The 27,996-nt window shown below is 41.2% G+C and overlaps 1 protein-coding gene across 1 annotated transcript; it reads right to left on the reverse strand.

Annotated features, from left to right (window-relative positions):
- Positions 1 to 8,984: 8,984 nt before the first annotated feature.
- cltrn (collectrin, amino acid transport regulator) lies at positions 8,985 to 24,540 on the reverse strand (the record flags this gene model as incomplete). Its single annotated transcript, XM_079507047.1, has 6 exons — positions 8,985 to 9,099; positions 10,644 to 10,838; positions 13,566 to 13,682; positions 14,595 to 14,680; positions 18,245 to 18,306; positions 24,468 to 24,540. The coding sequence occupies 6 exons, from the start codon at positions 24,538 to 24,540 to the stop codon at positions 8,985 to 8,987; spliced, it is 648 nt and encodes a 215-aa protein (XP_079363173.1).
- Positions 24,541 to 27,996: the final 3,456 nt, after the last annotated feature.

Here is a 27,996-nt window from a genome sequence, read left to right on the forward strand (position 1 = left end):
TCAGAGAGGAGGCAGAAAGGTGGAGTGTCTATTTGTGAGGGTTCTTCAATTATATATACACTAATATGGGTCAGACATGACCTATATTATTATATGGGTCATATTGCGTGGAGGTTTTATCACTAACGCATTCAGAACGGGAACCCCTGTTGGTGTTTTAAGCATTATGTTACACTTTAGCTATTGAAAAATAGCAGATCTACAAGCTCACACCGCGTGCCGCGCTACGAGCTTGTAGGTCTGCTATTTTTGAGAAAATCTTGAAAATGTGGCGCAAATCTTGAATGAATATATATTCTTTCAGAGCGAAAGTTTTCAACTCAAATCTTTGCTTCTGGGGGGAGGTCCCTGAAACAACATATTTTAAGATGGGGGTCGGTGGCCAAATACAGATAATTCTGGGGGTCCTATGATGTGAAAAAGGTTGAGCACCACTGACACAGAAACATGGGGTTTTCAGCACCACTGACACAGAAACATAGGGTTGAGAACCACTGACACAGAAACATAGGGTTTTCAGAACAACTGTCATGTTTTAGAAGACATTTGTAGAATCGTTCTAGAGGTCTAAATGTGCTAAGTGGGTGATATACGTATGGGAGTAAAACTATAGTTTCAAGCCATAGGTATACCTGGCGGTGGGAACTTTGCACCTGGCTGTGCATCAGGAGTTGGACTCATGCTCAGATTATGGCTTTCATTGCATGACTGCACTATATACTGTACTCCATTAGAGCTACACGTACACATGGTCATTCATTAGCCCATTATCTGGACTGAATTCTGTACCAGCTCCCCCCCCCTCTCTCTCTCTCTCTCTGTCTCTCTCTGTCTCTCTCTCTCTCTCTGTCTCTCTCTCTCTCTCTCTGTCTCTGTCTCTCGTTCCCTCCTGACTTATTTAAGTAGGAAAGAAAAAAATGGATGGAGGTGTGATTGTTTAGCAGTTTTAAAAAATGTAGTCAAAGCAAGTTTGAATACAAATTTTATGAGAAAAATGGATGAATTGGAGGTTTTTAGTGTTTGGGATTATGAAGGTGTGCTTTTTTCTGTAAATGATGAGGGAGTCACTTTTGTAAATTAATTGCTCTAAAGGCCTAAGGTCCTATTGTAGATTGTAACTGATTATTTTAAAGAATGTACCGGTAAACAATTTCAAGAATAAAGAAGTTGTTAAAAGTAAAAATTAAAAAAAAGTCTCTCTCTGTCTCTCTCTGTCTCTCTCTCTGTCTCTCTCTCTCTCTCTCTGTCTCTCTCTCTCTCTCTCTCTCTCTCTCTCTCTCTCTCTCTCTCTCTCTCTCTCTCTCTCTCTCTCTCTCTCTCTCTCTCTCTCCGCTGTGTGTCTCCGCTGCAGTCACAGCCTCTTTATCGATTCTTACCGGTTTCACATTTGCCTTAATGGCTTTTTATTGCTCTCTCTCTCTCTCCCCCCAGAGATGGTGTATTCTATTGTTTATGTGTATATCTTTACATGTAGGGCAGCAGCCATGGTGTCTCAGGAGGTAGAGTGGTCGCTTGGGAATCGGAAGGTTCCCGGTTTGATCCCCGGATGGATCCCCAATGGGTTATACTGCCGAAGTGTCCTTCAGCAAGATACTGACCCCCCCCCCCCACTACCTGCTCCCGATGAGCAGGTTGGTGCCTCCGTGCCTGACATGGTTTCCTCTGCCATCAGTGTGAGAATGTATGGGTGAATGGAGTACCATACAATACAGTATGTTTTTTGAAGAAGGAATATATCAATGCAGACCATGTTGTCCATAAGAAACATTTCACACTTCATGTTTCATGATCCCCAGGTCAGCCACAGTCGGAATAGAGATCAAGTCGCCCTTGCTGGGCTACACACACGCTTGTGTGTGTGTGCGTGCTCACATGCGCGTATGTGTGTGTGTGTGTGTGTGTGCGTGTGCGTGCGTGCGTGCGTGTGTGAACCTTCTGAGTGTACCACCTGGACTCAAGGCCTTGTTGTTTTGTCATTTCCAACGTATCATTGACCTCTGAGACCAGCTCATGTTTTCCATGCAGCATTTAAGGCAGAGCTCAACAGATACTTGCTGGGAATTTAACTATAATGTGAAAATGATGATGTTATAATTTACTGTAGCATTCTCATAAACGATTAATAATGTTTTATTCATTTTGCCAGCATGGTGTTTGAACAGCTATAAATCTGACCCGCCCCCAACATCTCTCATACTCAAGGCTGTGACGTCAGAGGTGGAAGTAGTGTTACCTTCCTCATACTCAAGGCTGTGACGTCAGAGGTGGAAGTAGTGTTACCTTCCTGCTGTTTGACTGCATATATATACATATCATTAATATACAGTACATTTCATATTTAACAGCAGAGCATTGTAAATAATCTGCTTTTGAATTCTAGACACACATATGTGACCAGGTCTAGCAAAATGGTCCTCATCTCGCCTATAATGAAAATTTGTGATTTTCGTTTTTTTTTTTCATATTAACACAGCTTGAATGTTGAAGAAGGTTTTCATTCCAACAGATTATTGATTTGGGCAAATTAAATGTATACATTTATAAGTCAAAGTAGGCTAGCCAGCTCTAGGTGTTGAAATGTTGTGAACATTCAAAGGGGATTTTCTCAGCTTTGGGTAAAACGGCACAATCATTTTAAAATGGTCATATCTCCTTCAAATATTTTCATTGAATGATACATCATATGAAAGCTTACATTATGTACTTTAATAATTTGTAAAAAACTGAAAAATTACTCTGGTCGAGATGAGGGCCTATTTGCCAGACCCGGTCACATATGCATAATGTGATCTGTTATAAGGCAGCACGTAATATGGAAACAGAAAATACATTTTCAGGTTGGGATACAATTTTATCCAACCAGCTGGAGAGATGTTAGTTAGTTAGTTAGTTTCATTTATTGGCAAATACATTAAAATAACAAATCTAGCAAGACATGGTATCATTTAGTCAGTGCCTTAATGGCATTAGGAATGAAGGATTTAAAAACAAAAAAAGATGTTACGGTTAGCTTTTGGTACTTTGTACCGTCTACCAGAGGGAAGTAGTTGGAAGTCGAACTCCCTGCAGAGTGGATGTGAGGAGGGCGTTTGCTATCTTGACAGCTTTTTTCCGAAGTACTTCCCTGAATCCCTGTAGATACAACTTCATTGTTGCTGTCTCTTCCCAATGATTTTTTAGGCTAGGTTCACTATTCGCTGCAGCTTGCTTCTTCCTTTTACATTCAGATTGCCAAACCACATTGCCATGTTAAAAGTCAAGATTCCCTCTATCAGGTTCTTATAGACTGTTTCCATGATATACTCAGTCTAAAGGAGTTGAGCTTGCATAGTAGTTGCAGGAGGCGTTGGTTAGTTTAAAAAATCTTCTAATACAGGATTATGGGTAAACTAGTGATATTGGACGTGATTAGCTATACATTTAATTTGATAATGGGTTTCTTCTCCGTCCTGATTGGATGATATTTGTAACCCAGCTGAAAATGTACTTTCTTTTTATTAAAGAGCTGGAGAGACACAGGGAGACCGCCCTGTTACTGAACAAACACTATATGTAGCTGTAAGAGCCATTTGAGCCATGTATCTATATGTATCTATATGTATCTATATGTAGCTGTAAGAGCCATTTGAGCCATGTATCTATATGTATCTATATGTATCTATATTAAGGCTGTCCCCAAACATTCAAGGTTCGAATGTTCGCTCGTTAGGGTTGGCACTCGAATCTTAATTAATGGGCTTGAACCATTCGTTTTTTTTTTTTTTTTTTAATTTATTAAATAGCTGTATTAAGAGCCATTTGAGCCATGTATCTATTTAGTGTTACTGAACAAACACTATATGTAGCTGTAAGAGCCATTTGAGCCATGTATCTATTTAGTGCTGGCATTGTCAATTTGTCAATCAAGGCCATGGTTGCCATGGTTACAGGGAGGGGTATTTAAGCCAGGCCCTAATCAGGTGCAGGTGTTGCTGACATGCAGAGGCAAACCGTGTTTAGACTGTTTGGAGGACTCCTGAAGAGGCAAACCGTGTTTAGACTGTTTGGAGGACTCCTGAAGAGGCAAACCGTGTTTAGACTGTTTGGAGGACTCCTGAAGAGGCAAACCGTGTTTAGACTGTTTGGAGGACTCCTGAAGAGGCAAACCGTGTTTAGACTGTTTGGAGGACTCCTGAAGAGGCAAACCGTGTTTAGACTGTTTGGAGGACTCCTGAAGAGGCAAACCGTGTTTAGACTGTTTGGAGGACTCATGAAGAGGCAAACCGTGTTTAGACTGTTTGGAGGACTCATGAAGAGGCAAACCGTGTTTAGACTGTTTGGAGGACTCATGAAGAGGCCAACCGTGTTTAGACTGTTTGGAGGACTCATGAAGAGGCCAACCGTGTTTAGACTGTTTGGAGGACTCATGAAGAGGCAAACCGTGTTTAGACTGTTTGGAGGACTCATGAAGAGGCCAACCGTGTTTAGACTGTTTGGAGGACTCATGAAGAGGCAAACCGTGTTTAGACTGTTTGGAGGACTCATGAAGAGGCAAACCGTGTTTAGACTGTTTGGAGGACTCATGAAGAGGCAAACCGTGTTTAGACTGTTTGGAGGACTCATGAAGAGGCCAACCGTGTTTAGACTGTTTGGAGGACTCATGAAGAGGCAAACCGTGTTTAGACTGTTTGGAGGACTCATGAAGAGGCCAACCGTGTTTAGACTGTTTGGAGGACTCATGAAGAGGCCAACCGTGTTTAGACTGTTTGGAGGACTCATGAAGAGGCAAACCGTGTTTAGACTGTTTGGAGGACTCATGAAGAGGCAAACCGTGTTTAGACTGTTTGGAGGACTCATGAAGAGGCAAACCGTGTTTAGACTGTTTGGAGGACTCATGAAGAGGCAAACCGTGTTTAGACTGTTTGGAGGACTCATGAAGAGGCAAACCGTGTTTAGACTGTTTGGAGGACTCATGAAGAGGCAAACCGTGTTTAGACTGTTTGGAGGACTCATGAAGAGGCAAACCGTGTTTAGACTGTTTGGAGGACTCATGAAGAGGCAAACCGTGTTTAGACTGTTTGGAGGACTCATGAAGAGGCCAACCGTGTTTAGACTGTTTGGAGGACTCATGAAGAGGCCAACCGTGTTTAGACTGTTTGGAGGACTCATGAAGAGGCAAACCGTGTTTAGACTGTTTGGAGGACTCATGAAGAGGCAAACCGTGTTTAGACTGTTTGGAGGACTCATGAAGAGGCAAACCGTGTTTAGACTGTTTGGAGGACTCATGAAGAGGCAAACCGTGTTTAGACTGTTTGGAGGACTCATGAAGAGGCAAACCGTGTTTAGACTGTTTGGAGGACTCATGAAGAGGCAAACCGTGTTTAGACTGTTTGGAGGACTCATGAAGAGGCAAACCGTGTTTAGACTGTTTGGAGGACTCATGAAGAGGCAAACCGTGTTTAGACTGTTTGGAGGACTCATGTCTACTGGTATATTCTTCTGACTTATGTTTTTTTATTATGTAAAAGTATAGGGCTTTGGCAGTCACTAAATATACTTCTATAGGGTAAAGTATAGGGCTTTGGCAGTCACTAAATATACTTCTTCACCTGAATGGACACTTTTGGACAGAATGTTCTTGAGCACATGTCATAACTTCAATCCTGGCTGTTGGCAACCAGTAACGCCTAATAATGGGGTTTAGGTGCTACAGTAGCAATGATTAGTATCATAGGCTATAAAGCTGTAATCGTTTTAACATTAAAGTCCACTTCTTCGCCACTAGATGGCAGCGAGACACCCTGCTCGCAGTTGTTGCTCACCTTTGCAAGCAGAGACATTAAAAGGCATTCAGCTGGAGACTGGAGTAGTAGGTGACCAGTTCAATAATATCTACTGACCAAAAGAATTAGTATCCCATTGCTGGAAATTGTTTAAAGTTAGACACACTTGGAACGAGAAATAGAGGGAGGACATGGAATTGGTAGGTTCTCTTATAATAACTTAATGTTATGCTACTGATGTTGCATTGTGTGCAACAGTCTTGAAAACAAAGTATTGCATTGTGGGTTTGAGCTGACAGGCCCTTTTTGATGTCAATCAATCAAGTCACCTTAATTCAAGTGATATATTATATATTATAGTCATGTGATCTAAACCTGCACAGCCTTTGTGATCAATACTGGTAGATACTGTATATACTGTACATCATAGACGACACAACATCAACACATGGATTTGTCTTTTGTTTATTATCAAAGCTACAGTCATTACAGTTTATTATCAAAGCTACAGTCATTACAGTTTATTATCAAAGCTAGTCATTACAGTTTATTATCAAAGCTACAGTCATTACAGTTTATTATCAAAGCTACAGTCATTACAGCGTTTTGTTTATCAAAGCTACAGTCATTACAGTTTATTATCAAAGCTACAGTCATTACAGCGTTTTGTTTATCAAAGCTACAGTCATTACAGTTTATTATCAAAGCTACAGTCATTACAGCGTTTTGTTTATTATCAAAGCTACAGTCATTACAGTTTATTATCAAAGCTACAGTCATTACAGTTTATTATCAAAGCTACAGTCATTACAGTTTATTATCAAAGCTACAGTCATTACAGTTTATTATCAAAGCTAGTCATTACAGTTTATTATCAAAGCTACAGTCATTACAGTTTATTATCAAAGCTACAGTCATTACAGCGTTTTGTTTATCAAAGCTACAGTCATTACAGTTTATTATCAAAGCTACAGTCATTACAGCGTTTTGTTTATCAAAGCTACAGTCATTACAGTTTATTATCAAAGCTACAGTCATTACAGCGTTTTGTTTATTATCAAAGCTACAGTCATTACAGTTTATTATCAAAGCTACAGTCATTACAGCGTTTTGTTTATTATCAAAGCTACAGTCATTACAGCGTTTTGTTTATTATCAAAGCTACAGTCATTACAGCGTTTTGTTTATTATCAAAGCTACAGTCATTACAGCGTCATTCAATGCTGTTTATTATCAAAGCTACAGTCATTACAGCGTCATTAAGCTACAGTCATTACAGCGTCATTCAATGCTGTTTATTATCAAAGCTACAGTCATTACAGCGTCATTAAGCTACAGTCATTACAGCGTCATTCAATGCTGTTTATTATCAAAGCTACAGTCATTACAGCGTCATTAAGCTACAGTCATTACAGCGTCATTCAATGCTGTTTATTATCAAAGCTACAGTCATTACAGCGTCATTAAGCTACAGTCATTACAGCGTCATTCAATGCTGTTTATTATCAAAGCTACAGTCATTACAGCGTCATTAAGCTACAGTCATTACAGCGTCATTCAATGCTGTTTATTATCAAAGCTACAGTCATTACAGCGTCATTAAGCTACAGTCATTACAGCGTCATTCAATGCTGTTTATTATCAAAGCTACAGTCATTAGAGCGTCATTCAATGCGTGGGAATATATCAGTCAAGACTTTCAACCACATGAACCCTAGAGCAGGGGTTCCCAAAGTGGGGTCCGCGGACCCCCAGGGGTCCTTGAGGGAGTTCCAGGGGGTCCCCAGGTAAATGATAGTTTGGAACCAAATGGACTCTTATGGGTCTGTAACTCTGAGGGTGTACATACAAACGGGTCCATTTGGTTCCATTTGTACACTCTCAGAGTTAAATTAACATTGCTTTTACAATATAAATTGGCGATCCCAGTGATAGAAATGCCATTAAATGGGGGTCCGTAGAGGCGTAGACTAATTCTTGTCAAACTGGGGGTCGAGAATCACTGCTATAGAGACGTACATATCTTCTCTCATGGGGTTCCCTTCATGGCATATCTCTTCAAATGGGGGTCCGTGTGCTAATTAGTGTCAATTTGGGGGTCCTTGACATGAAAAGGTTTGGGAACCACTGCCCTAGAGACCCTATTCTATGGGGGGCAAACTTTGGGTAAAAAAAGCCGATCTATCGGCTATTTTCGGTGAAGAAATGTTGGTGTAGAGGAGGGAAAAGGAGTATCCCTAGTATAGAGCCCTGGGGACCGCCGCAGTCAAGTATAGGATTGGTGTTTAATGATAATGTTGGCTTTTCATCATGAAAACACAGTATAATAGTGTATTTCTTTTTTGTGCAAAACATGAAAAAAAATCATATCCGAAAACAATGTCAAATCTCTGTACATTTTGTTACAACATATCAAACTCAAACTCAGTGGTTTGCAGTAACTCTACTGTCTTGTAGAGAAATCTATGAAAATCTGGGAACTAAATTGTTACCAAGAAATTTCTTCACCAATGTGTTTCTAAAGGTGTCTAACATGTACTAAAAGTTTGAAATTCAACTCCCGTGGGAAATTGAGTTATTAGCATAATATGTGACCATACCCTTAACATCCTATATAATGCAAAAAAGTCCAAATTTCATCATTCTTTAAGTAGCATGTGACATATGAAACTAGGGGGTTTTCATGATTCTGAATCCATTCCAAGCATTAGTTTTGCAAAAAAACACTCCTTGGGAGGAAAACGGCCTCACAAACGTGATGAGGTCAGCACATTTGGTCAAGTGGATATGGCCTAATTTAGCCCAAGGAGCTCCGAAATTGAAACGTTAATTATGAATTCAGTGAGAAAAACCATACCTACCTATATTAGATTGTTATCACCATGAAACTTCCCCAGTTGATTACGTACACGAAGACAATGATTTATTGTATTAAAATTTTAGGATTTTCAAATATGAAAATGAGGCATTATACTGTAGGAAAATGTGAAAAAGCTACTACTGTGGAAGGGTTATCATATAATAATTTACTTATATTGATCCTATAAAACAATTTAATATAAGTACTGTATACTTTTGTCCACTCAATTCATAATTAACGTTCCAATTTTGGAGCTCTGGCTCATAGACTAAGAACCAAAAAGAACCGGTTACTATTGGGATCAAACCGGTGGAAAAGGGGAGTGATTTCAACATGTCTTCTTACTTTAAGGAAGAACGTTATTACATCGCTGTGAAGCGTTCGTCGTCTGTGAACGCTCTGTTGCGAACGCCGTCTAAGCTCTCCTGCGCGATGCCGTTCTCCACCACTTCATCCTCTGGCGGTCCCTTCTTCTTCCTAGAGGAGGGTTGGACACACACCACACGGCCGTCACTCAGGGTCACTAATCACACGGCCAACTTCCCATAGACAGCCCATTCATCCAATCAGAAAAGTCCTATCTAATTGTATTGTAACGACGTCAAACTCACCAACATTGCAGCTGTATGAAAAGCTTGAATTACTCTCTTTTCAAGTTTTTGTTTCATAAAAATCCACCAAAGACATGTTATCAGCTACTTCCTGTCAAGAAATTCTGTGCATCTTATGTTTTCCAAAGTGTCAGAGTGCGTGTTGGATATCACTCAAGTCAACAGCCCTGCGTAGCCGCAATTTGCAACTCTAGATTTTTTATAATGGGATGAATCTAGAGTTGCAATACCCTCCATTGACTCCCCACTCATCATTTTGCGTTTGCGATCTGCTTGTCTTAAACGACGTTAAACTCACCAACATTGCAGCTGTAGTCCAAGCTTGAATTATTCTCTTTCAATCTGCAAAGCTTGTTTTTCATAAAAATCCCCCGTAGACATGTTATGAGCTACTTTCTGTCAAGAAGAAGAAATGTTGGAGTTTGGAAGCGCTCGTTTGTATTAAGGGGTCGCGCTGCTGCCTCCTGCATTATGTGCAAATGTGAAACAGATGCATGCAGGGACGTTCAGTGACTTACGACGAGCGCTTCCAAACTCCAGCACTTAGAAAAAGAATCACTTGCACAGAATTTCTTGACAGAAAGTAGCTCATAACATGTCTACGGGGGATTTTTATGAAAAACAAGCTTTGCAGATTGAAAGAGAATAATTCAAGCTTGGACTACAGCTGCAATGTTGGTGAGTTTAACGTCGTTTAAGACAAGCAGATCGCAAACGCAAAATGATGAGTGGGGAGTCAATGGAGGGTATTGCAACTCTAGATTCATCCCATTATAAAAAATCTAGAGTTGCAAATTGCGGCTAAGCCCTGCGTACCACCTGTTTAGAATGTGCACATAATGCAGGAGGCAGCAGGAGGTTGCTTTACTGATAACGAGTGCTTCCAAACTCCAATACTTGACAGGAAGTAGCTCATAACAAGTCTGCGGTGGATTTTTATGAAACAAACACATTGCAGATAGAAAGAGGATAATATAAGCTTTTCATACAGCTGCAATGTTGGTGAGTTTGACGTTGTTTAATACAATCAGATAGGACTTTTCTGTTTGGATGAATGGGCTGTCTATGGGAAGTTGCACCTTGTTGGCACCTTGCTGGCTAGATTGCAGTGGTCTGAATATCGTCAATTCCAATCTGGGGTTGAATGGACATTGCATTCATGTATAATATGGCGTTTTTGAGGCTTTCGGAAATTACGTCATGTGGCAGCCAAGTCTATGGATTTTTGTTTAGAGCACTTTTTGCCCGGACCTACACCTACTGTATAGGTTGAACCGAGTCCAACAAAATGGAATGCCTCAATTCCTACAATTCTTTATCAGGGTGCATGGCAGTCTCCAGTTCAAATATGATTATTTTGGGGGGTCCCCAGTTCAAATATGATTATTTTGGGGGGTCCCCAGTCCTCACCGTCTCCTCTGGTGCATGGAGGACAGCAGCAGGAGAACGATGCCGGCGCCCACCAGGCCGATGACCACCCCGAACACAATGAGCCACGGGGGGGTGTCGGGGACCACCGGGGCCGCCAGCGTGGGGAGGATGCCCAGGAACTCCAGGGTCCGGTCGGTCAGCAGGAAGGCACTGTTGATGCGATGCCTGGACATCCTGCATGGGGGGGTGAGTCAGACTCCTTAGACACACCGTCAAAAACCGTGCACCTATAAATCCACTGAATCTGTGCGTGTGCGTGTGTGTGCGTGCGTTTCTGCAGACATTCGTCCACGTATCTCGAGAACTGTTCGACCAATATTATTGACTTTTGAATTTACAAACTAGGTTTTATCCAGAGTGACTTACAGTAAGCACGGTAAACACAGACTGTACATCAATGCAAAGAGATTGCCTCTGTAATATATCGGGTTCGGTAGTAGACTGGTATTTATGAATGGACACGGACACAGTGCTTCTGTTCGGATGCCGGGGTTATTTACTGAATGAATACAAGCGGGAGCATACTTAGGCTGGTGCACATGCGCAGTAGTGCTGGAATGCACCATCAACATTTGTCAACAGGGGGAGCCCTGGTATAGCATAAAATGTATTTAAGCCAGTACATTACAGCCTCAGTGATCTATGATTATAGGTATACACCAATAACATAGCATCAGTGTACACACAGTACATCAGAGAATAGCAAAAATAGCAAAATAGCAAAAATAGCAAAAATAACAGCTCCTATACAATCTCACAATGGGCTATAGAGCGTCGCAGTCCCGCCTCCTACCCTGGACCAGGAAATTAAATCCAATGCATTATTCTCATAGACATTTCCTAAAGTATTTATTTAAAGACGGTTACGCCGCGGACAAAGCCAACTCGAGTCGTGACAACTCATGACAACACAAACAATATTTTGGACCAAACAAATAATTACAAAGAAGAAAAACAACAAAAAAAGTGTTGTAACCTGCCGTTTTTTCCTTCTTTCTAATTATTTGTTTGGTCCAAAATATTGTTTGTGTTGTCATGAGTTGTCACGACTCGAGTTGGCTTTGTCCGCGGCGTAACCGTCTTTAAATAAATACTTTAAGAAATGTCTATGAGAATAATGCATTGGGTTTCATTTCCTGGTCCAGGGCAAGTCCAGGGTAGGAGGCGGGACTGCGACGCTCTATTGTATTGTGATGCGGCTATATAGAGCGTCGCAGTCCCGCCTCCTACCCTGGACCAGGAAATGATTCTCCGTTCATTTTCCTCATAGACATTTCAGAAAGTATTTATTTAAAGACGTTTACGCCGCGGACAAAGCCAACTCGAGTCGTGACAAATCATGACAACTAACACAATTTTTTGGGCCGAACAAATAATTAGAAAGAAGAAAAACACGGCAGGTTACAACACTTTTTTTGTTGTTTTTCATCTTTGTAATTATTTGTTTGGTCCAAAATATTGTTTGTGTTTTCATGAGTTGTCACGACTCGAGTTGGCTTTGTCCGCGGCGTAACCGTCTTTAAATAAATACTTTAAGAAATGTCTATGAGGAAAATGAACGGAGAATCATTTCCTGGTCCAGGGTAGGAGGCGGGACTGCGACGCTCTATTATGGGTTACTCAGTCTGTGTAGGCCCACAGTTTGACACTTTGCAAAAGCCATGCCTTTCTAAACAAGACATCCTACTTTTATACATCTTCCTTCTTGGCTATTGGTTGCCTGAGTCATAAGCACAGTGTATTATGACATACTATTGGTTGCCTGAGTCATATAAGCACAGTGTATTATGACATACTATTGGTTGCCTGAGTCATATAAGCACAGTGTATTATGACATACTATTGGTTGCCTGAGTCATATAAGCACAGTGTATTATGACATACTATTGGTTCCTTGAATCATGAGCACAGTGTATTATGACATGCTATTGGTTGCCTGAGTCATATAAGCACAGTGTATTATGACATGCTATTGGTTGCCTGAGTCATATAAGCACAGTGTATTATGACATACTATTGGTTGCTTGAATCATGAGCACAGTGTATTATGACATGCTATTGGTTGCCTGAGTCATATAAGCACAGTGCATTATGACATGCTATTGGTTACCTGAGTCATATAAGCACAGTGTATTATGACATGCTATTGGTTGCCTGAGTCATATAAGCACAGTGCATTATGACATACTATTGGTTTCCTGAGTCATATAAGCACAGTGTATTATGACATACTATTGGTTGCCTGAGTCATATAAGCACAGTGTATTATGACATACTATTGGTTGCCTGAGTCATATAAGCACAGTGTATTATGACATACTATTGGTTGCCTGAGTCATATAAGCACAGTGTATTATGACATACTATTGGTTGCCTGAGTCATATAAGCACAGTGTATTATGCAGAAGAAAGTTGCAGTAACAGCTAAATGCATAATCAGAGTCCAAAGGCCAAGTCTCCGAGGTGGAAACAAAAAGAAAAAGACAGTTCATATTTCCCAGAATACCCACAGCATCAGCGATCTGAATGACAGCAGGGGGGGGTTTATTAGAGCTGGAAAACAGCTGACCCACAAGCTCACAATGCAATGCAACGTGTTGTAAGCTTGTATATTTGCTATTTTCGGTGTGCGACATCATCTTACGGCAAAGCATAAATCATGCTTTAGTTTAGTGGGATTCTCTTATAATGATTCTAACAAACAACCATCCATGAGATGATCTGTGTAGAGAAATAACTGGTTGTAGACCTACTTGTTACTATATGAGTGTGTGTGTGTGTGTGTGTGTGTGTGTGTGTGTGTGTGTGTGTGTGTGTGTGTGTGTGTGTGTGTGTGTGTGTGTGTGCGTGTGCGTGTGCGCGTGTGCGCGCGCGCGCGTGTGTGCGTGCGTGCGTCTTCACCTCACAGCTCTCTCCACCTCTGTCTTGACCACCAGCTGTGTCGGGTCGTCATGTGACACCACCACGAACCAGAAGGACACGCGGGGCGTCTCCCCGCACACCAGCACGCTGGACACACTGACGGCCAATCACAACGCAGTACGTTAAACACTGGAGACACTGACGGCCAATCACAATACAGTATGTTAAACACTGGAGACACTGGCGGCCAATCACAATACAGTATGTTAAACACTGGAGACACTGACGGCCAATCACAACGCAGTACGTTAAACACTGGAGACACTGACGGCCAATCACAACGCAGTACGTTAAACACTGGAGACACTGACGGCCAATCACAATACAGTATGTTAAACACTGGACACACTGACGGCCAATCACAACACAGTACATTCAACTCATACCAGCACACTGAACACACTGATAACCAATCACAACACTACGGTTCGTTAAACTAATCAATTTAGTCCATTATAAGAAATAAAATTGATAACATTGATTTTCAAGAATAGTGATAAGATATAGCAGATGTACAAGTTGTGAGCTTGTATATCGACTTTTTAACGTTTTTCCGAAGCGCCCAGTGAATCATTATAAAATCCTAATGTTTAACAACTTTGAGAATTATTATAGATTATGATCCTGGACACATAAGAGAAGAAAGAAAACAAATGACTGTGAGCATCCAGTAATTATTAATTATTAAGTCATTATAAAATGCTTTTTAATGTGTTATGATTATTATTACAAAGTATTGGTGAGTGATTATAACAATACTTCTTCAGTGTTACGAGCAGATTATTATGCATTATAAGCGGGCCTATACTTACAATGCATTATAGACATGGACTTCATACAAAGTGTTATATATGAGCAGAGTATTATGCATATAAACAGGCCTATGCATTATAGACATGGACTTCATACAAAGTGTTATATATGAGCAGAGTATTATGCATATAAACAGGCCTATAGTAATGCATTATATGGACTTCATACAAAGTGTGAATGAAATAAAGCTCTTACTTGTATTGGTCAGAGTTGTAGTACGTCCTCATGGAGAACGCCAGGGTGGCTCGAAACAGGAACATCTCGTTGTCATTCCATGTGTACTGAGGTAGGAATACAACAACACAGTGTGTTAGTGTGTACTGAGGTAGGAATACAACAACACAGTGTGTTAGTGTGTACTGAGGTAGGAATACAACAACAGTTAGTGTGTACTGAGGTAGGAATACAACAACAGTTAGTGTGTACTGAGGTAGGAATACAACAACACAGTGTGTTAGTGTGTACTGAGGTAGGAATACAACAACAGTTAGTGTGTACTGAGGTAGGAATACAACAACAGTTAGTGTGTACTGAGGTAGGAATACAACAACACAGTGTGTTAGTGTGTACTGAGGTAGGAATACAACAACAGTTAGTGTGTACTGAGGTAGGAATACAACAACAGTTAGTGTGTACTGAGGTAGGAATACAACAACACAGTGTGTTAGTGTGTACTGAGGTAGGAATACAACAACACAGTGTGTTAGTGTGTACTGAGGTAGGAATACAACAACACAGTGTGTTAGTGTGTACTGAGGTAGGAATACAACAACAGTTAGTGTGTACTGAGGTAGGAATACAACAACAGTTAGTGTGTACTGAGGTAGGAATACAACAACACAGTGTGTTAGTGTGTACTGAGGTAGGAATACAACAACAGTTAGTGTGTACTGAGGTAGGAATACAACAACCGTTAGTGTGTACTGAGGTAGGAATACAACAACAGTTAGTGTGTACTGAGGTAGGAATACAACAACAGTTAGTGTGTACTGAGGTAGGAATACAACAACACAGTGTGTTAGTGTGTACTGAGGTAGGAATACAACAACAGTTAGTGTGTACTGAGGTAGGAATACAACAACAGTTAGTGTGTACTGAGGTAGGAATACAACAACAGTTAGTGTGTACTGAGGTAGGAATACAACAGCAGTTAGTGTGTACTGAGGTAGGAATACAACAACAGTTAGTGTGTACTGAGGTAGGAATACAACAACAGTTAGTGTGTACTGAGGTAGGAATACAACAACACAGTGTGTTAGTGTGTACTGAGGTAGGAATACAACAAGAATACAACAACAGTTAGTGTGTACTGAGGTAGGAATACAACAACAGTTAGTGTGTACTGAGGTAGGAATACAACAACAGTTAGTGTGTACTGAGGTAGGAATACAACAACACAGTATGTTAGTGTATACTGAGGTAGGAATACAACAACAGTTAGTGTGTACTGAGGTAGGAATACAACAACAGTTAGTGTGTACTGAGGTAGGAATACAACAACAGTTAGTGTGTACTGAGGTAGGAATACAACAACAGTTAGTGTGTACTGAGGTAGGAATACAACAACAGTTAGTGTGTACTGAGGTAGGAATACAACAACAGTTAGTGTGTACTGAGGTAGGAATACAACAACAGTTAGTGTGTACTGAGGTAGGAATACAACAACAGTTAGTGTGTACTGAGGTAGGAATACAACAACAGTTAGTGTGTACTGAGGTAGGAATACAACAACAGTTAGTGTGTACTGAGGTAGGAATACAACAACACAGTGTGTACTGAGGTAGGAATACAACAACAGTTAGTGTGTACTGAGGTAGGAATACAACAACAGTTAGTGTGTACTGAGGTAGGAATACAACAACAGTTAGTGTGTACTGAGGTAGGAATACAACAACCGTTAGTGTGTACTGAGGTAGGAATACAACAACAGTTAGTGTGTACTGAGGTAGGAATACAACAACAGTTAGTGTGTACTGAGGTAGGAATACAACAACAGTTAGTGTGTACTGAGGTAGGAATACAACAACAGTTAGTGTGTACTGAGGTAGGAATACAACAACAGTTAGTGTGTACTGAGGTAGGAATACAACAACAGTTAGTGTGTACTGAGGTAGGAATACAACAACAGTTAGTGTGTACTGAGGTAGGAATACAACAACCGTTAGTGTGTACTGAGGTAGGAATACAACAACAGTTAGTGTGTACTGAGGTAGGAATACAACAACAGTTAGTGTGTACTGAGGTAGGAATACAACAACCGTTAGTGTGTACTGAGGTAGGAATACAACAACAGTTAGTGTGTACTGAGGTAGGAATACAACAACAGTTAGTGTGTACTGAGGTAGGAATACAACAACAGTTAGTGTGTACTGAGGTAGGAATACAACAACAGTTAGTGTGTACTGAGGTAGGAATACAACAACAGTTAGTGTGTACTGAGGTAGGAATACAACAACAGTTAGTGTGTACTGAGGTAGGAATACAACAACAGTTAGTGTGTACTGAGGTAGGAATACAACAACCGTTAGTGTGTACTGAGGTAGGAATACAACAACAGTTAGTGTGTACTGAGGTAGGAATACAACAACAGTTAGTGTGTACTGAGGTAGGAATACAACAACCGTTAGTGTGTACTGAGGTAGGAATACAACAACAGTTAGTGTGTACTGAGGTAGGAATACAACAACCGTTAGTGTGTACTGAGGTAGGAATACAACAACAGTTAGTGTGTACTGAGGTAGGAATACAACAACAGTTAGTGTGTACTGAGGTAGGAATACAACAACAGTTAGTGTGTACTGAGGTAGGAATACAACAACAGTTAGTGTGTACTGAGGTAGGAATAAAACAACACAGTATATTAGTGTGTATACTACAACTACTGTGGTACGTATAAAACAACAGTAAAGGTCCCCACACACAGAGCGCGTTTTTCGGATTTCTAGCGGCGTTTCTCCATCGGTTTTCAGAAAAACGCGTCCAGTGTGCAACCACCTTTAGTGTGTACTACTGTGGTACTAATACAACAACACAATGTTAGTGTGTACTACTGTGGTACTGGTACATATAAAACATATATATGTTACTGAGTAGGCTACTATAAAACAACATGCTAGTGTGTATAGCCTACTATGTGGTACACATAAAACAACACTGTGTATTTCTTTGACTAAAACTATGATGGAAAATGTTTGTCAACTACCTTTTTTCAGTGACAAAAATGAATAAAAACTACAAAACAAACAAGCTATGATGACTTGAACTAAGACAACATTTCGTCAACAAACCAAAACTAGACTAAAATGTTAGGGAGGGACTAGTGGACAAGAGATCCAGTAGAACTAAATGACAAGTCATTTCATGTTTGGTTGCACTGGGTTTTTTGGGCTCTACAGCTCGATCTACAAGCTCACAACGTCTTCCAGGTCACATTTTAGTCGACTGAAATCTTATGGTATTTAGTCGACTAAAACTAGTCTAACACTAAAACATTTCAGGTGACTGGTGTATTCAAAAGACTAAAACTACGTCTATACACTAGAACACAATGTTAGTGTACTGTACTATATTGTTACACATAAAACACAATGGTATTGTGTACTCAGCTTTTGAGGAAAGACATTCAAGGTTGCACAATCACCAGCTTTAGACCTTTGCCCTCTCAAATATGTACTCGTACTTATACTGTCAAATCATGTGTAGTTTTAATCTCTACAAAGGCATATTCTACGGGTCACTACTAATGACTATAGTGACTACATTGGATGGATACAAAGCAAGCATTTGAGATGAAACCGTGATTTGTAAATTTGATTATAGATTATATATAAATAAAACACACATACAGCTTTGTCTCCCAGAGCTGTTTTGATGCTGAGTCGGACTTCATATCCGCGTGACGCAGGCCCTGTGGAAAAACAACAAACATTAGACATGAATGGGTCTTCAATGCGAAAACATGCAATTAGTGAGTTAGTTAGATTGTCACCCCCAGGCATGACCATATATGGTCATGCCTGGGGGTGACAATCTAACTAACTCGACTATGGCCGTGACATCACGTGACCTCACCAGGGATGGAGATCCCTTATGTCATCCATCCGTCCTCTTTGATGTCTCCCTTTTGACTGATACATGTCCATTTAAACTCTTAGACGGGCCTTTTGACTGATACCTGTCCATTTAAACTCTAGACGGGCCTGTTGACTGATACCTGTCCATTTAAACTCTAGACGGGCCTGTTGACTGATACCTGTCCATTTAAACTCTAGACGGGCCTGTTGACTGATACCTGTCCATTTAAACTCTAGACGGGCCTGTTGACTAATACCTGTCCATTTAAACTCTAGACGGGCCTGTTGACTGATACCTGTCCATTTAAACTCTAGACGGGCCTGTTGACTGATACCTGTCCATTTAAACTCTAGACGGGCCTGTTGACTGATACCTGCATGTCCATTTAAACTCTAGAAGGGCCTGTTGACTGATACCTGTCCATTTAAACTCTAGAAGGGCCTGTTGACTGATACCTGTCCATTTAAACTCTAGACGGGCCTGTTGACTGATACCTGTCCATTTAAACTCTAGACGGGCCTGTTGACTGATACCTGTCCATTTAAACTCTAGAAGGGCCTGTTGACTGATACCTGTCCATTTAAACTCTAGACGGGCCTGTTGACTGATACCTGTCCATTTAAACTCTAGACGGGCCTGTTGACTGATACCTGTCCATTTAAACTCTAGACGGGCCTGTTGACTGATACCTGTCCATTTAAACTCTAGAAGGGCCTGTTGACTGATACCTGTCCATTTAAACTCTAGAAGGGCCTCCCACGAAGTTATTAGTGCAGCCGCGCCCGGCATGCAGCCGGCAAAAACTAGAGTTCTCAACAGGCCCGAAAATGAAGGCCCTGACCTGTTCTGACATTCCATATGTTGATCCGACCTCATCAAATCCTGTACACTCAAGACACGCTCCATATATGGCCAGTACAGAATTCATTCCATATGTTGATCTGACCCCCCATGCCAAAGCGCCAGCGCTCGCCCAGCAGTCTGCTGTCACCCAGGCAGATGTGTTGATCTGACCCCCCATGCCAAAGCTCCAGTGCTCGCCCAGCAGTCTGCCGTCACCCAGGCGGATATGTTGATCTGACCCCCCATGCCAAAGCGCCAGCACTCGCCCAGCAGTCTGCTGTCACCCAGGCGGATGTGTTGATCTGACCCCCCATGCCAAAGCTCCAGTGCTCGCCCAGCAGTCTGCTGTCACCCAGGCGGATGTGTGCATGCAACCTCTCCCTTTAGGGCCCTCAGGGCGTCTTATACTTATAGCCGGTCTACAAGCCAGTATGTATACTGTATACTAGTGTAGAGGGAGCTCAACAAACCATGTGCAACCCTGATTCGGCACAAACAAGGGACTCAATTAATTTCGCTCCTATGCCACCAAAATGTGGAACGCCCTACCAACAGTCATTAAAGGACCACTTTACCACTTTTCAACATATCTTCATATAATTGGTCCTCAGTAATGTGTCTGTGTCTCATAGGAGGGCTGTGGGCAGTTCAGAAACCAGTCTGTGTCTCATAGGAGGGCTGTGGGCAGTTCAGAAACCAGTCTGTGTCTCATAGGAGGGCTGTGGGCAGTTCAGAAACCAGTCTGTGTGGAGGGATGTGGGCAGTTCAGAAACCAGTCTGTGTCTCATAGGAGGGCTGTGGGCAGTTCAGAAACCAGTCTGTGTCTCATGGGAGGGCTGTGGGCAGTTCAGAAACCAGTCTGTGTCTCATGGGAGGGCTGTGGGCAGTTCAGAAACCAGTCTGTGTCTCATGGGAGGGCTGTGGGCAGTTCAGAAACCAGTCTGTGTCTCATAGGAGGGCTGTGGGCAGTTCAGAAACCAGTCTGTGTCTCATAGGAGGGCTGTGGGCAGTTCAGAAACCAGTCTGTGTCTCATGGGAGGGCTGTGGGCAGTTCAGAAACCAGTCTGTGTCTCATGGGAGGGCTGTGGGCAGTTCAGAAAGCCGTCCACCAGTGACACAGACCTTGAAGGATTAGCCTACGCTGCATATAAGTGCATTATACAAACTATAGAGAGTATGCGCATGCTTACACTGACTGTTACGCCAGGGCTCCACCGGACGCGTCGCGTCTCCGTCAACGCGGGCTGTGTAGCCACCCTTCATTGATTAAAAAGGGAACATTCCCTGACGGTGACGGAGACGCGACGCTGACGCGCCCGGTGGAGCCCGGCCGTTAGAAAGCCTGCCGTTTCCACTGATGTGCATTTTCTCTTCTTTGTTTTGATTAATGATAAACCTCAGTGGAATCCACTGTCTGCACTTAAAGGGATATTTCACTTTTACCCTGTAAGACCCGGATACATTTCTACTTGCAAAAAATAGATTTCAACCTTACTACTACTTTGTACTACTATGACTTATGTTAAAAAAATATGTTAAAAAAAAAAAAAAAAAAGTTTAATGAAAATTTTATGCACATTTATAATAATTATTAAAATAATAATAATAAATTCATAATTTACATTCGGTGGATATCTTTCACAATAATACATGATACATGTTCTAGACATTCTAATGATCACACAAATATATGTATTACATGCATTTTAGTTACTTTTATCAGGGTTAAAGATTAAAGGTCATAGGTCAATTTTGATTAGAAATTGCACTGAGTCCAGAGATTTTGAAGTTGTGTAAATTTGTGCCTCTGTGGGGGGTATTTATATGCAAATATCATGACCAATGGCATTGCAAGACTAAACAATGAACATCAATGATGATGTTTAGGTGAAAAAAGAAAAAAAAAAGAATTAAGTGATTAATTAAAATAAAAATGTTACCGAGAAGCATCGATGGGTCTTACAGGGTTTTAACACATACTAGGGTCATTCCTTTTTAACGTCTACTCTGTTTTTTGTGTGAATGAATCCCAGACGTTTTTTTTAAGTTAATTGGTTCAATATTTTACAGGGTGTGTTTTCAATGAGTATATATATAATTGTCACAGTCCACAGACGTTTGTGCCATTGATTGTACTGTACAGGTCTCGTATTTATTTGTATGTATGTAAGTATGAGGCAAGTAAATTGACCCTATGGGAGCCGACCCAGGGCAAAGCCAGGAGGGGACAGAAGCGTACCACCTAATGTAGACGTGCTGCGGCGCGACAGCTTGGCTGACAACACTGCAGAGCTCAAGAACCCGATGTTGGATAGGAAATCGTGGAGGGCAGCGATCTAGGAATCCGTCTAGTTCCCCAGGCAGTCATTGTAAGGGTCATTGTCTTGTGTCACCTGTCTGTCTGTCTGTCTGTATGAGATCTTCATGTTCACCTGTTTGTTTTCGGTATTGATTAAAACATCCAACAATGGGTTTTGCACCCGGCTGTAACTAACTAACTAATATTGTTTCTTCCTGAACTTTAACCACATGAACCCCATCGTCCCTCCCTATTCTGGGCATGATGTCACAATAGGCCAACATTCTGATAAACTTTATGGTCTAGTTACTGTACATGAATAAAGCTGGCAAAGCATCACCTTGGGATGCGTTGTGTTGTGTTGTGTTGTGTTGTGTTGTGTTGTGTTGTGTTGTGGTGTGGTGTGGTGTTGTGTTGTGTTGTGGTGTGGTGTGGTGTGGTGTGGTGTGTTGTGTTGTGTTGTGGTGTGGTGTGGTGTGGTGTGGTGTTGTGTTGTGTTGTGTTGTGTTGTGTTGTGTTGTGTTGTGGTGTTGTGTTGTGTTGTGTTGTGTTGTGTTGTGTTGTGTTGTGTTGTGTTGTGTTGTGTTGTGTTGTGTTGTGGTGTGGTGTGGTGTGGTGTGGTGTTGTGTTGTGTTGTGTTGTGTTGTGTTGTGGTGTTGTGTTGTGTTGTGTTGTGTTGTGTTGTGTTGTGTTGTGTTGTGTTGTGTTGTGTTGTGTTGTGTTGTGTTGTGTTGTGTTGTGTAATCAGCTATTTTCAGCAAAGAGATGTGTTGTGTTGTGTTGTGTTGTGTTGTGTTGTGTTGTGTTGTGGTTGTTGTGTTGTGTTGTGTTGTGTTGTGTTGTGTTGTGTTGTGTTGTGTTGTGTTGTGTTGTGTTGTGTAATCAGCTATTTTCAGCACAGAGATGTGTAGAGGGGAAAATGGACAGGTAGTAAGGGCATTTTATCAGGTATTTGACCAATCTGGGAACTAAATCGTTACCAAGAAATGTCTTCACCAATGTGTTTCTAAAGGTGTCTAATAACATGTACTAAAAGTTTGAAATTCAACTCCCGTGGGAAAATTTAGTTATTAGCATAATATGTGACCATACCCATAACATCCTATATAAGGCAAAAAAGTCCAAATTTCATCATTCTTTAAGTAGCATGTGACATATGAAACTAGGGTGATTTCATGATTCTGAATCCATTCCAAGCATTAGTTTTGCACAAAAAACACTCCTTGGGCTAAATTAGGCCATATCCAGTTGACCAAATGTGCTGACCTCATCACGTTTGTGTGGCCGTTTTCCTCCCAAGGAGTGTTTTTTGTGCAAAACTAATGCTTGGAATGGATTCAGAATCATGAAATCACCCTAGTTTCATATGTCACATGCTACTTAAAGCTACTTAAAGAAGGATGTTATGGGTATGGTCACATATTATGCTAATAACTCAATTTTCCCACGGGAGTTGAATTTCAAACTTTTAGTACATGTTATTAGACACCTTTAGAAACACATTGGTGAAGACATTTCTTGGTAACGATTTAGTTCCCAGATTTTCATAGATTTCTCTTACTAAGGGCCATGAAGTAGGTCTATTATAGGCCTCCAGGGGAGCCCTCCATGAAGTAGGTCTATTATAGGCCTCCAGGGCCATGAAGTAGGTCTATTATAGGCCTCCAGGGGAGCCCAGTACGTCTATTATAGGCCTCCAGGGGAGCCAGTAGGTCTATTATAGGCCTCCAGGGGAGCCAGTAGGTCTATTATAGGCCTCCAGGGGAGCCCGTCAACTATTTAAAAGTGTTATTTTTCAGGAAAGGGAAGGAAATAACCATCCATTTAGACATATAGTCAATCAATACTTTCCATTGGTTCAATATTTAATATAAAACCAACAGACATACAACCACGTTCATTAAGAAGAAGAATCTTGTGATGCCACGCATTGTAAGCTTGTAGATCGTCTATATTTGCTACTACTGTGCGAGACTGAAGTATGACGAAGTACGGAATTAAATTCCTGAGAATAGTTTAAATATGGAGGTGCGATTGATTCTTGCCTAACAGCAACGATAACGTTCAACAACAGTCGATAAAGTCTACAAATAATAATACAAATGTTTTGATGTCCTTTAAGATTGCTGTATTATAACCTGTCTGTAAAGCACTTTGTAACTATATATGCTTGGAAAGGTGCTATATAAATAAAATGCAGTCATTCATTCAAATAGCACACTGTACAGTATATTAGTATAAGCATATTAACCCATTTAGGCCTGACGTCGAAATTTAAATTTTTTTTCAGTTTTCAGTTTTCTGAAATACCCATGTTTCTATGTCAGTGGTGCTCAATATTTCATGTCAAGGACCCCAAAAAATATATGTAATTGGCCACCGACCCCCATCTGAAAATATGTTGTTCCAGGGACCCCCCCCCCCCCCCCCAGAAGCAGATCTATACGATCTACAAGCTTGTAGATCTGCTATTTTTCAATAGCTAAAGTATAACATAATGCTTAAAACACCAAAAGGGGTTCCCGGCCAAAATGGGTTAAAAGCTACTCAGCAGGTACGGCAGAGGGCTATACGTACCGGTCTCACAGGGTGGCTGTGCCAGGGCAGGTCCCAGGCAGAGGGCTATACGTACCGGTCTCACAGGGTGGCTGTGCCAGGGCAGGTCCCAGGCAGAGGGCTATACGTACCGGTCTCACAGGGTGGCTGTGCCAGGGCAGGTCCCAGGCAGAGGGCTATACGTACCGGTCTCACAGGGTGGCTGTGCCAGGGCAGGTCCCAGGCAGAGGGCTATACGTACCGGTCTCACAGGGTGGCTGTGCCAGGGCAGGTCCCAGGCAGAGGGCTATACGTACCGGTCTCACAGGGTGGCTGTGCCAGGGCAGGTGCCAGGCAGAGCAGCAGCAGCAGTGCCAGTCTCTCCGACATCACCAGTCCAGTACAAACAGGGTGGCAGCAAGCGATGTTCTTCACTCAGTGCTTCAGTCAAACAATGACCAGCACGCAGCACGGCAGGGTCAGCTGCTGCCTGGGAATGAACACACAGCGCCCTGCTTAATGGTTAAGCCAAACACACACCTTCTACACACCTACTACACACCTACTACACACCTACCTACCGCCCTCTTTACGAGACAACACTGTGGCCTCTGGTTAACTGCTTTCTACCTGGCAACACTGTTTTGGACACGTTACTCTAGGAGAAATGTATGCATGCATTGAATGGTTAACACATGCATCCCTGGCAGTATAGTCTCTAGAAGCTGTAATTGAAACGGAATGGAAACAGTGAAGTGTGTGCTAGCTAGCGTGGAAACACAACTGTTTGTTCAGGGAGAGAGGTGATAGTGTAACGACAACGCACCGCACGGACAACTCCCCCCCCCCCCCCCCCCCCCCCCCGCGCTACTATTTATCCATACTGTAAAACAGTATTTGTGTAGTGTTTAATTTGTACACCATGAGTTAAATTAACACTAAAGATTTGACTGTGTAGTGTGTAGTGCCAGTGTCAGTACGGGAGCTTAATTAAATGACACATACAGCATTTTTTGTTTATTTAAATTCAATTGAATGCAAAGCAGTTGGAACTGCATGTTTTGTATGCAAACAATGTTTATGATGATGATGATGACGACAACGACATTGATATAGCTCTTTGATATCATTGATATCAATTATCTCTTTGTAGACTTTGGCTATTCAAAAATATCTGATCTACAAGCTCACATTCTTCTTCTTCTTGACCAGAGTTAAAGTGGTAATAATCATGCATTCTGCCCCGAGAGCCTGGAGTAAAATTCTTTCAACTATAAACATCACAACTTAATGGCTACTAACATACTTTTATGTAGGATACTTTTATGTACACACCGGATGGATGGAAGCAAAGTGCTTATATTGCGAAACTGAATGATCTTTTGCTCTCATAAAATCGTTGAATCATAGTCATAATCCTTTTTATGAACAGGAACACGAAGGTGTTTAAACCATTACTGGCACGTCGTGTACAACAGTAATGTGGCACGTGTACAACAGTAATGTCCTTGGGTTGTGTATCACTGCTGCTCACTAAAGATGACACGTGTACAACAGTAATGTCCTTGGGTTGTGTATCACTATGACACGTGTACAACAGTAATGTCCTTGGGTTGTGTATCACTATGACACGTGTACAACAGTAATGTCCTTGGGTTGTGTATCACTGCTCCTCACTAAAGATGACACGTGTACAATATTATTTTAATAATAATAATAATAATAATAATAATAATAATAATAATAATAATATTGTCATTTGTGTTGTGTATCACTCTACACAAACGGTAGAGGAAATCTTGAAAAAACAAGAAGGTGGCCGCACACGCCAATAGCCAGAGTGCCAATATTTTATTAGGACAGCAGGTAAGACAAAAATGAATCCAACGTTTCGGCGGTTAAGCCTTCATCAGGGAATACAGAGCACATAATGGTTCACACTTAAGTATGGTGCCAGAGAGTCATGCAACCAATCAGAAGGGGGTAGGGGAACACGGGTTAAGTAAGACCTGTCCCTATGATATGAGAGGTAGGGATCAAGGTCATGTGGTGTCTCAAGTTCACATACAAAAGGAGTTTATCTCAAAGATGACTATAAGGCCTCATAAGGGGCTCTGGAATATACATTCCTTGTCATAGAGACACTAAAATGTATCTGAGAAATACAACAGATATACAATTGTGAAATATAGAACCATACAACAGCGAAATCTATACAAAATGTATACAAAATAGAATACATAATTAAATACATTCAATGCAATCAATATAGAAAAATATTCAAAGATTTGTTGTGGATTAAATCCATGTACTGACAATAGACCTGAATGCCCCTCTAGTTATGATGGAGTAAGCCTACAGTATAGTTATAGGTCACCTGCAGGTGAAAAGGGGAAAGGCGGCCAAAGTTAACAAACGGCACATGTGACCAATACGTTTGTGTTCAAAGGCCTGATCGATGAAGGCCCTTGCCTTGGTCATTTTTTTTTTACTTTGCCAAGCTAAAAGCCATGTCAAAATAAAGGATTTGAAATAACTGAACTGAGTGGAGTGCCTTGCATCTTTCCTAAGTTCACCTGTTTTTAACACTTGGATGTCAGCAGACTACTACAAGGGAGAGAACTTTAAATGTGTTTGCCTAGAAGAAAAGGAACCCTCTGTAAAAAGCACCTGTTTTCAGTTTCTGATAATCACAGACCCACGCAGCGCTTCCTCCTTTATTCAAACTATATTATTGTTTTCCTTAATGCAAGAGCAATATGGCTTAGTGCGGACCAATCATTATGAGATACGGTTGGAAATGGGTGAAGTGCTCCTTTAATGGTTAATGGTTGCAATATTTTTTGCTTATTAAAAAGTGAAAAGTCCATATTATGATAATACAAATTTCTATGACGCAGTGATTTTTACTAGTTGCCTAGTTTACTAGTCGACTAGTCGAATAGTTGTTTAAAGCCCTACCTTAATTCGTTAAAAACGCTGGGACAACGCTCCACACGTCCCAAACTCTTCTCCCTTCTGGCTCCAAAACTATGGAATGCACTTCCCATTACAATCAGAACTGCAGACTCACTCCCAATCTTCCGCCGCAGTCTGAAAACCCACCTCTTCAGACTCCATCTTAGCCCATAGCACTTTCCTTAGCACTTGCCCTGGCCTCGACCTCCTACAGGCGTATGCAAAGGCTCAACTTATGTAACTTAGACAGCATTTTATGTAGACTTAGATGGCAGTTTATGTAGACTTATAGCATTTTATGTAAACATAGCATATGTAGTATATATAGTTGCATAGTTTCATTATATATATTCCACTGTTACGTTCCTATAGCTTACGCATGATTCATGATAACTACTTTTTTATGTACTGTATATGATGTATTGCCATGCTTTTTGTTCTTGCTTAAAGGACCTATAACATAAAATTCAACTTTTTCAATTTCTTGTGTGTTTTTGGGGCTCCCATGTGTTTTCTATCCCCACAAATAACCAATTTTGAACAATCAGGCTTTCATATCATATGGGTGCTTTAATGGAAATTGCTCTCAGGAACAGCGCAACTGATTTTGGTCTCATCGTGATGTCATCAATGTCACCCTACTTTGTATAATTCCTCCTCTTCTTTAGTCTTCAGTTCCAAATTTGCATTTCCACTTTGTTTACAATGTCCACCATTGTTGATTTTCCAAGCTGGCATGGAATGGAAACAAGCCTGGTTTTATCTAGCATCAGTATTATAATGACTCAAATATTAAATAATCAGCATATCAGCGCCCCCACCACCTCAGGACATTGTGGTACTGCAGCTAAAACTGCTTTCAAAGTCCAGAAATAAATGACAAGGACT

The sequence above is a fragment of the Electrona antarctica genome (genome assembly GCF_951216825.1).
Source record: "Electrona antarctica genome assembly, chromosome: 7".
NCBI classification, from domain to species: Eukaryota; Metazoa; Chordata; class Actinopteri; order Myctophiformes; family Myctophidae; genus Electrona; species Electrona antarctica.